The sequence below is a fragment of the Neltuma alba genome, unplaced genomic scaffold (assembly GCF_004799145.2).
Source record: "Neltuma alba isolate B1F8T4 unplaced genomic scaffold, ASM479914v2 tig00012505_pilon, whole genome shotgun sequence".
Lineage (NCBI taxonomy): Eukaryota > Viridiplantae > Streptophyta > Magnoliopsida > Fabales > Fabaceae > Neltuma > Neltuma alba.
In genome coordinates this window covers 388,009-399,231 of record NW_021636973.1, presented here as the reverse complement: position 1 = coordinate 399,231, position 11,223 = coordinate 388,009, and the positions used below count along the sequence as shown (strand labels likewise).

The window sequence follows — 11,223 nt, the reverse complement described above, 5'->3', positions numbered from 1 at the left end:
TCCTTGTCATTTCCCTCTTTTAAAGGGTGTCTTTGTCTATATTATCTTCATACTTGATAATTTTTCATTCTAAATTTACTCTGACAAAATCTTTATTTCGATCTTCCAGTGCAAGCAATAATAATTATGACACGCCGACCAAAAATATCTTCGATACACTATGAATGGACTTATGATGTCTTCCTCAATTTTAGAGGTGAAGATACTCGTCATGGTTTCATAGGAACTCTAAATAAAGAGCTCAATCGAAAGGGAGTTCACACCTTCTTTGATGACAAAGAAATAGGAATAGGGGTGAAATTACACCAACGCTTCTCAAAGCAATCCAGGAATCTAGGATGGCCATTACTGTATTTTCTAAGGAGTATGCTTCCTCAACATTTTGCCTAAACGAACTAGTCCAAATCCATCAATGTATCAAGAAAAACGGTCGACTGGTTTGGCCAATCTTTTATGATGTGGAGCCTTCTGAAGTACGACATCAAAGAGGAAAATATGGACAAGCACTAGTTACACATCGACAAAACTCAAGGGCTGATGAAGAAAAAATGAAAAGTTGGAAGCATGCACTACATGAAATAGCTGATCTTAAAGGTTCATCATGTGATCCAAGGTGATTTACAACTTCTAATTTTTTTTTCCTTCTAATTATATGTTTTACCTAGCTAGTTTCTATGGTTAGAATTGAAGAAGATTATTACAATTATTATGCATGTATATGAAAAATGAATTGGATGGATTTAATCAGAATTGAGCGAAATTTCTGTTTGCTTTTCCAGGAAAGATTATGAACATGTACTCATTGAAGATACTGTGGACCACATCTTTAGGATAATTCGAAGGGCCCCTCTTGATGTTGCCGAATATCCAGTTGGTTTAAATTCTCGCTTGCAAAAAATAAACTCTCTATTGCAACTGGGGTCAAATGATGAGGTTATCATGATGGGAATTTATGGAACTGGGGGAATGGGTAAAACAACAATAACACGTGCAGTGTATAATACAATTGCTGATAATTTTGATTATTTGTGCTTTCTTGATGATATCATAGAAGGATCTGGAAAACATGGCCTAGAACAAGAGCAAGCCAGGATGCTTTCAAAACTCTTAGGAGAGAAGATAGAAATTGAAGAGATTAGTCAAGGAGTTAAGCTCATAAAACGAATGCTCAAAGATAAGAAAGTTCTTTTGATTCTTGATAATGTAGATGAACGAATGCAGTTACGAAAGTTAGCTGGGGCATGTGAATGGTTTGGTTGGGGGAGCAGGATCATTATAACAACACGAGATTTTCATTTACTCAAGAGTCATGGGGTTGAAAGAAGATATGAAATGGAGGGATTAAATCATGAAGAGTCTCTTGAATTGTTAAGTTGGAATGCCTTTGGGAAGATGCAAGTTGATGATCCAAGGTACACAGAAGTTGTGAATGAGGTGATAAGTTATTCCAGTGGTCTTCCCTTGGCCCTTGAAATATTAAGCTGTGATTTGTATGGTAAGAATGTAAATGAGTGGAAATCTATGTTGGATGGATGTAAAAGAATCCCTCATGGTAAGATTCAACAAATATTAGAAGTAAGCTATAAAGGCTTACAACAACTTGAAAAAGAAGTTTTTCTTGATATTGCTTGCTTCTACAAAGGTAGTGAATTGGAATATGTCAAAAAGATAGTAGCAATTGCTCATGATTTTGACCCAGATTATCATATTGGAGTGTTGGTAGACAAATGCCTTATAAAGATTTATGGGGGCTGTTTTATTCAAATGCACGATCTAGTACAAGATATGGGGAGAGACATCATTCGTCTACAATCACCAAAAGATCCAGGAAAACGCAGTAGGCTATGGTCAAATAAAGATATCTTGCGTGTTTTGGAGAGAAATGAGGTAAGTCTGGCACTAATTGAAATTATCTACTTCTTTTCTTATTACAATTAATGAGATTTATATTTGTTTTTTAATGTAGAAAGATAATACTTAGAATTCAAAACAAGACCAGGCCGTATGCATGGAATTTCAATAAGATTAACCCAAAGCTTGACTTGATCGATTTCTAAAGTTATTTTGTTGTGCTTATTATGTCGTGGTTTTAATTTTGAATAAGGATTTATCAATGTTTTTACGGTATTTAATATTCTCAATATTTGTGTTTTATGGATAAGAAATTACAGGGATTTGTGTTATATATTTACATGCTATCAACTATGCGATGAAACCTACCCTTACTGAACTTACCATGAAAAATTATTCCAAAATATTCTTTTAAAATATGACAATTGGTCTAAATAAGAGAAACCAAAAAAATAAATAAAATTAAAATGACATAGAGCTAATAATTATGCATGAGTTTTTGTTATAGAATTCGTTTTCTGGTTCTGTAATATTGCATCATTTTTCATTATGACTTCTTTTCTATGATGATAGAAAATTTTCGTTTTTATTTATGGCTTATAAGGGTGAAAATGAGTCGAAGTGAGGATCATAATATAGGACAGTCTATTAGAATCTATAAAGTAAAACTTATATATTTATGATATTTTTGTCCAGTCAAATTGAAAACAATTATTTTATTAATTTTGCAATCAAAACTATCAATGTATTTAAAATTTTCAAAACTACTTGCTTTAATTTAATTGGATAAACTAAATAAGGTGAACTACCTAGGTTTTTTCCTAAAATAAATTGTGACAGAGAAGCTTAACTTTGGTAATTTAAATTTTTGAGAAAGCCCCCAAATATCTTTTAACAATTTTAAGGTGTGAAATGATTTGGATATCCTCTACTTCTCGGTCTTAGTATTTGTTCATAGCTGCTTGTTAGTGGCGCAATAGGGTGGTTGCCCCTTACATCAATTTTAAAGTACTGAATGCATATAATTCATCTCAATGATTGATATATATATATATATGCGAAAAGAATATTTTTTTATATATAAAAAAAATTGAGAATTATTGCATGGCTCAATCATCAATTTGCATTGTTTGCTATCTGGTTCGTCGTTTTGATTTCGATTTCGATTTCGATTTTTTTTTCATCATATAACTATAGCATGGAAACCCTTAACATTTCTGGAGCTTCGAATATGTAATTTTTTTTTTTGTACTATTATACATATATGAACTGCTAATGTTTTGTTATTTTCTTTTATTTTTTGGTTTAAAAGGGCACAGATGAAGTTATTATCATAATTCAAGTTGAAAGGTCTAAATGCATAGAAGTAGAATGGAATGGAAAAGCCTTCAAGAGTATGAACAATCTCAAAATTCTTATTCTTGAGAATACAAAATTTTCACAAGGTCCCAAATATCTCCCCAATAGTTTAGCAGTATTGAGATGGAGAGGATATCCTTCATCAAGTTTGCCACGTGGTTTTCGTCCAAAGGATCTTGTTGAATTCAATGTGAGAGATAGTTGTTTCAATTCAACGGAAATCAGTAAGGCAAGTGAAGCACCCCTAATATTATGTGTATTTATTTGGTTGGCTAGCTTGTATTTCATCATTTGTTTAATTAGACTTTATATATGGTTTTGGTTATCGCAGATAACGCAGAATATGAAAATGAGTGTTTTGAACCTTGAAGGGTGCGAGTATATCATTCACATACCTGATTTATCAGGCCTCTCAAGTTTAAAGGAGTTACGGCTTGGTAATTGCAAAAATTTGATTGAAATTGATAATTCGGTTGGGCAATTAGCAAAACTTGAAACTTTGAATGTACGTAACTGTGCCCAGCTTACGACTTTTCCAAGTGAATTGAATACACCCTCTCTTTATGATCTGAATCTGAAGATGTGCTCAAGTTTGAATTACTTTCCAGAAATAGCAACTCGTGAAATGAAAATAAAAGAGTTGAAATTGGTTGGAACTGGTATAAATCAATTGCCTCTATCAGTTGAAAATCTTACTCAACTTGTAAAGATAACACATATTGGAGATGACACTGTGGGCAAGGGAATTAGGTCAATGAAGCTACCAAGTAGCACTTTTTTGTTGCCAGAACTTGAGAAGATAGATGTTGAAGGATGCGAAGAGTTGCTTATGGAAGTGGAGTCAATGATATGTCCAAACATAGGGAATCTTCAACTACAAAGATGTAATATATCCAATGAGAGCCTTCATATTTATCTTACTTCATTCCCCAATCTTTGGTTTTTGGACTTGAGCGGCAGTGATTTCACAATTTTGCCCGCATGCATAGAACATTGTCAAAATTTGGAAATAATTAAGCTACGTGAATGCAAGCATCTAATAGAAGTGGAAAAGGTTCCGCCTGGCATACGATATTTGACGGCAGAAGATTGTGTATCAATGAGTTCAGAGTCCAAAAATTTATTATTGAGTAAGGTTAATTTCTGTCTCCACTTTTCTGATATTCACACCCAAAAAGTTCTACATATATATATATATATATATATATATATTATATGACTTCATTTCCTTTGACTCACAGGAATTACTTGTATCTGTAATGCCCATCAACATTCAATTTGGTTTTTATGGCTACAACTTAGACAATTTTTTGTGTGCCAGGGGGAAGCATCCCAGAATGGTTCGATCACTGTAACAAAGGACGGTCCATTTCTTTTTGGTTTCGTGACCCCCACCCCCCATCTCTCTGTGTTTGTGCTATTGCTCAACAAATGGAGGATCATGAATCGATCCAAACAAAAGTGTTCATAAATGAAGAAATGGCATATCAATCGATCCGAACAAAAGTGTTCATAAATGATGAATGGCATATCAATGTCACCTGCCGCTACCGATTACGGGATATGATGTGGATCATATAATTATGCATTATATATGGAATTTCCAAATGGATGGAGAAATTAAAGAAAATCAATGGAATCATGTAAAGATTTGTCCACTTTCAGGCTTGGAGATGCCGTAAAAGAGAGCGGAATTTATGTATTCAGAGATGAATGGACCAATATGGAAAATATCCGATTCACTGATCCTTTCCAAAGTTTGGATTTTTTGAGGAGTGACCGAGGTAAAGTGTGATCACCATTCTTTTTTAATTGATGCAATTTAATCAGATGCATGCAAATTCTGAAAATTTCAATAGAATCATTACGCACACATGTATGAATATATATGAATGAACGAATATTCTTTGTGCGCGTGTTAATTCCTTTAACATTTCTCTTTTTTAAATAATAATAATAATAATAGTAAATATCTTTTCTCTTTTCACTTGTAGATGATGATTTTTGGATTTGTTTAACATCATAAGCTAAGCCATATAGCATTCACGTGTTTTATGTTCAGATTTCAATTGGGATTTAGATGCCCAAAAAAAAAAAAGGCAAGAAAACTGTTTGATGAAGAAGCATGTAAACAAAAGTAAACTAAACACATTCTCCAATGCTAATCATCTTCATGACTCTATCATTCATGCATGCGTATACGTAGCATCAGTGTATAAGATTTTAGATTATTATTATTATTTATTATTATATTATTATTATTATTATTATTATATTATTATTATTATTATTATTATTATTATTATTATTATTATTATTATTATTATAACATAGGCATGAGGTATATGAAATAAAATTAACAATATAATGCTTGCAAAGTCCTCTACTGCTTATTAAGGTACTTTGCATTAACTAATAGCTACTTTAATATAATATTGCAGGATGTGCTATAGAAGGTAACACTGCTACAAATAACCTTTTCTTCCCTTCCCAAAGTGAGCAGCAACATACACACTCACATACTGTTAGGGACATTGACTCGTTAAGAGTACTATCTGCAAAGTGTAGGAGAATTTTATTTCCCATCCCAATTCATGCGGACAGTGGGATGGTGGGTTCTCAATTAGAATATAATTTCTGTATTACTGAGCAAGATGTCATGAAATTCCTAAGCATGCAAGAGCTGTGCATAACCATTATCCAACTCTTTTTGAGGTATGTAACTTTGTTCTCATATCTAGACCTAACATATGCATGTATTTAGCTCTCTCAGACAACTCACATATTGGCATGCAATTTGATAGGTTTTGCTCCGAACTTTGCTCCTTTAGAGGAATTGTTGACAGATTTGGATTTTTGTGTCCAAATGCTATTCAAGGTGTAGGGCATACACGAGAAGATAAGATATCTTACATAGGAAGCACTATCAAGAAAGGCAATAAGCAATGTTGGCTTGCACCAATTTGTGAAGGGTAAGAAGTTTTCACTATTAATATATAAATAATCAATTACAACCAACTTTCACGTAAACAATATGATATTCTAATCATTAACTGATATATTATAGGAACCACTGGACATTATGTGCTATTTGCCTAGGCTCGAATATCATTCATTGGTTTGATTCACTTGGAGGCAAACAAAGCAATGATATTGAGAAAGTATTCACCGAGTAAGTATCTGTTTTTGTAAAACTTTGGTTTGCAACATTATAAGTCAATGATCTAATTTATGTAATATTTAATAATAGAGCCCTTGTGACGTACCAAATCATTGGAGGAAAGAACATAAAATGGCTATACCCAAATGTAAGTAGCTAGTTTAAACCTTGATGCAGGTAGTTTAAATGGTTATGTCGTTCCTATGTTTTTTAAATTCCAGCTACTCTTATTTTTTTATTTGTAGCATCGTCGTCAACTTGAAGATAAAGAAGGTGGATATTACATCATGAGATATATGTATGACATTATTGATCTTAACGAAGTTGACTCATTAGACATGGTAATATAATTATTCCCCAAAACCTAGTCCTCTTATTGTAACTGATGTTTATGAACCATTAATGTTATGATGTGTTTCAAACTTGCAGCATTTCAATAATCCACAATGTTACTCCCAAGAAGACATCAACTTCATTCGTAACAGGTGGTCAGCCTATTGTTTGATGTCTCAGTGGACGTGGAGCAGTCCAAGAGAGATGAGAGCTTTTAAGGGGCTATTATTTGGACGTACTTGATTAGAAGAAATTAATTAGTAAATAATGCATACTAGAGTGGGTGACGACATTTGCTTTTTAAAACATGATTACGTATGAGAGTTGGTTTTAAGTGATAGTTTATACTACCTCTAGTTCTAATTATAAATCCTTATTTATAAACTGTAAACGAAATCTTTAATTAGGATCAGAGGTAGTATGTCTCTAGCCAATAAATAAATAAATGATAGTTTATATATCATTGATGATTGTAATAGTGTGAGATATGGCTTGAGCTCAAAGACATTTCATATGAAAAAAAATTTGTGTGGAAATGTTTGTTTTGAAGTTAATATTCTTTGTTGTAATTGCATAAGATATGGTCTTTTGTTTTGGGAAAATCATTTAGTTTGCACAAGGACAAATCCCCTATTATATTCTCTAATCCCTAATATCTCCATATTTGTATATCGTCAGGAAGGGGCGCTGTCTTTTTCGTTACTTTTCTCATTTCGAGTTCTATGTTTCTATTTTGAAGAAAATTTATATACTTTGCTTTATATACTTAACGTGCCATTGTCAATTAAATATAAAACATGAGAATTTTGCATATATCACTTTTTCTAAAACAATCTCTTATTATTAGTATCATTAATGGTTTAATGTGGTAGTCTTTTTCTTTTATTCTTTTAGTTGTTCACATCATCAGGTTTACTGTCTTTTGTGTCCAAATATTTTGCCTTCTTTTTGTAGATATATTTGTCGTATCTGTTACTTTTTTTTTTTTATTCAATCTCTGTATTATATTCATTTTTTCTTTATTGTCATCTTATGTTGTTAATAGTATTTTCTACAGAGGAAAATACAATTTTTTTTTCATTTACTTAGAATTAAAATATTCTTACTGTTTTAATTATTTTAATGTGTTCAAACCATAATTTCAATATTTCTGTTAATTAATATTGATAAAAGTCAAACGATATTTAATATTCCCTTAGATTCTAAATTAAAAATTCACTTTATCATGTAATCTATTTTAATTTGTATTACAAAATAAATTTTATATTTTAGACTGGAGATAAATTAAATAATATGTTTGTCTTGTTTTTGCATGGGAGAATTAGTTTCCAGTTTTACATAAGTGACATAATTACTATAAATTTCTATGAGTTGTCAATATTGATTTACTGTTTTTTTAAAAAAAAAATTGAATTTTAATCCTAGTCTTTTTCAAATTATCAACACATAATAACATATATAAATAGATATCAACATATTTTTATTAAATTAATAGATATATGGTTTCACTTGTTGTAATTTTTAAATTTTTGAAAAATTATACTGCCAATCTAACATATAAGAGCTTGTTGAAGATTAAATTTAATTTTAAATATAAGACTATAATTCATTTTATTTTCTATATTTATTTTTTTCTCAAAGTAGTTCTTATAGTGATTATACATGTTAAAGTGTTTTCATTCTAATTTTTAATACATATCATCAATAAAGGTATTTTAGTAAAAACAACACTATGATAATTAATACTTTAAATTTCCTTCCTTTTTCTGATTTGATTGGATATATAAAATTATTGAGTATACAAGGCTTAATGTATGAGTCCATTTTTCTTTTTATTTAGTGTTTTAGTTCGTCATATCATCGGGTTTACTATCTCTTGTGTCTAAAAATTTCACTTTCTTTTTGTGGATATACTTGTTAATATCTGTTATTATTTTTAATTCAATCTTTGTATTATATTCAATTTTTATTGTAATCTTGTCACGTAGAATTTTCTAAAAAGGAAAATACAAATTTCTTTTTCATTTATTATTAATGTGTTCAAATAATTATTTAAATATTTTTGTTAATTAATATTGATGGTTTCTTTCTTAACAAAAGATGAGTTATATAAAATAGATATTATATTGAGAACTAAAAATATATTAAATAATATATGTTTGTCCTCTTTTCGTATGGGAGGATTAATGTGCAGTTTTACGTACATGAGATTACTAAAATTTTTTGAGTTGTTAATATCTCATGATCTTCTATTATTTCCGGCATTATATCTTATCAATGCATATTACTCACTTGTTGTCGGACCTTTTAGGGTCATTTTGGTATGAAATTTTTTTTAATAAACTTAATTTAAAAAAATTTAAAAAATGGGTTTAAAAAGCTTTTAATGAATTTTTTTGACTATTTTATCCTATATATTCTTTTTATGAAAATTAATCTTATCTTTTAAATTTTTTAAATCCAGTTTATCGATAAAATTTTTCTTCCCTTCGTGGATGAATTCATGTTTTATCATGGATTTTTATATCTTTTTGTGAGATTTTCCTCATTATCATTGAACTTAATTGAATATTTTTTAGTGGAATTTGTAAAGAGAGTGATTATGTGAATTAATTAATAAAAGGACTGATTTAATTACTTGGTGCAGGGCATTTAGGAGATTTCCAAATTAAGGGAAAAGAGAGCTAAGAACCAATATAATTCAAGAAATAGCAATAAATAACCACACTAAGCAAAATGCATGTTTTTGTGGAGAGCTTCAAAATGGGGGATTTTCCTCAGATTCCATCTATCATTCCTCCTTTGTCATCATCATCTCACTCTTCGTCGTCACTCTCCCCACGACTCCATCACTATCTCGACTCCTCTTGATCTCCGTCTCCCTCCATGGTGATTCCACCTTCTCTCATCTTTATCTCTGAATCGATGGCCGATTATCTTGTGGAGCTTAGTAGAGCTGCTATGACAATGAGAGGCTGAGTGATTTCTGGTCTCCAAGAGGTGTAGCCGAGCTCGAGTCCACATGCTTAATAGGGAGTTTCTGTATTTCTTAATTTCCAGTCTGAATCTGTAACATGTTAGATCCTTCAGGATTTGATATAGAATTATATTTCACTAGAACTTTCGAATCTGTTTAAGAATTAACATATGGTATGATAATTTATTTGCAATATCGAGTTGAAATTACCGTCTCTGATTTAGCGTAGAATTTGATTGTGATTGCTGATTGAGTTGACTCAGTTTTCACGGTGAATTCGAATGTTTTCTAGGGCAATGCACGGTGGTGGTTGTCGTAAAGAGATTAGATTGTTATACTGATTGATTCTTAGCCGAATGAGTTTATACTTATCTCTGGATTGCTACAGTTGTGAAATCTAAGTGATAAGTGAGCTAGCGAGTGGTTAGTTCAGTCTTTTGATTTGGTTTAACTCCAACATCATATTCCGACGAGGAAGGCAGGGCATATTTCTAGGAGAATAATCATTCACATTTGATATTCCATTGCTCATTGGCCTCACACTACCTCATCTAGATAAATTGAAAAATATAAAGATTTTCATTTATAAAAGTAGAAAATATAATAGATAGTTATTCACTTGCTTGCATTTTTAATTTCTTCACTTGTTAATTAGTGGATTAGTTAAGAAATTTTAACCATAAAAAAGTTCCCCGTGAATTTGACTTAGGTTAGGCTACTATATTATATTTTAGTTTATTTAGTTCTTTTTTTTTTTTTTTTTTGGGAAGAACCCTCACGGCAAGGTTTTTTTTCACTTCCTTCCCCTCCAATTTCCTCATCCCATAGGCCTAGTGATTAAGTTGCTTTTGTGATACTACCCACTACCCACTACTATATTATATTGAAGAAATGGAAGAATCGCATGATTTGTTTTTGTTATTTATAATTTTTCTAGTAAACTAATTTAGAAACAAGTTTAGAACAGTTGAAAGCCTAAACGTTAGCTGAAAAAAAGTTTGTTCGTTAAGTGCATTTTAAAACAAGTTTTAAAGTTGTAAAGAAAGAAACAAGTTTCTAACACAATGTTAACGCCTTAGGGACTAAGATTAACACATTAAGATTCTTGCAAAACCAGCGACTTGTTGGTGACTTGAGTCAGCGAGTGTGGGTAGAAAAACAGAGTGGAAGAGAGATATGGGAATTATTGTATGGGAAAGAAAAGTTTGATGAACAAGTTACATATTGGCTTTCAATTGGAGTTCGGACGCCAATTGATTCATAGCCAGTAAACAAAGAATAGAAAGAGTAGGAGGAAATCACAGTAGAACAAAGATGGATAGTATAGAATGTGAATTAATTAATGAAACAACACATGAAGGAAAATCTTAAGGATGTGAGGCTGAGATTTCCGCAGCCATTTTATGCAGAGAGGGGAATAGGAATTGATTAATAATGAGCATTACAGCTTGAGAGAACTATTAGGGACAGGGATGATTTCTTTGACATCTGGACTTTGCTCATCATCCCCTGACTTCTCCAACGGTTCTTCATCTCTCTTGTC

The 11,223-nt window shown here is 31.2% G+C and overlaps 1 protein-coding gene across 1 annotated transcript; it reads left to right on the top strand.

Annotated features, from left to right (window-relative positions):
* Positions 1–338: 338 nt before the first annotated feature.
* On the top strand, positions 339–4,681 carry LOC114727657 (TMV resistance protein N-like). The gene is made up of 5 exons (XM_028914347.1): positions 339–613; positions 780–1,887; positions 3,164–3,439; positions 3,542–4,340; positions 4,452–4,681. Exons 1-5 carry the CDS (start codon positions 339–341, stop codon positions 4,679–4,681), a joined length of 2,688 nt encoding a protein of 895 aa, XP_028770180.1.
* Positions 4,682–11,223: the final 6,542 nt, after the last annotated feature.

Bases quoted from the DNA above. Each gene is read 5' to 3' on its own strand.
- LOC114727657 (XM_028914347.1), top strand. From the start codon at position 339: ATGGCCATTACTGTATTTTCTAAGGAGTATGCTTCCTCAACATTTTGC. The intron at 1,888-3,163 runs GTAAGTCTGGCA...TTGGTTTAAAAG, and splicing joins GTGTTTTGGAGAGAAATGAG to GGCACAGATGAAGTTATTAT. The intron at 4,341-4,451 runs GTAAGGTTAATT...TTTGACTCACAG, and splicing joins GTCCAAAAATTTATTATTGA to GAATTACTTGTATCTGTAAT.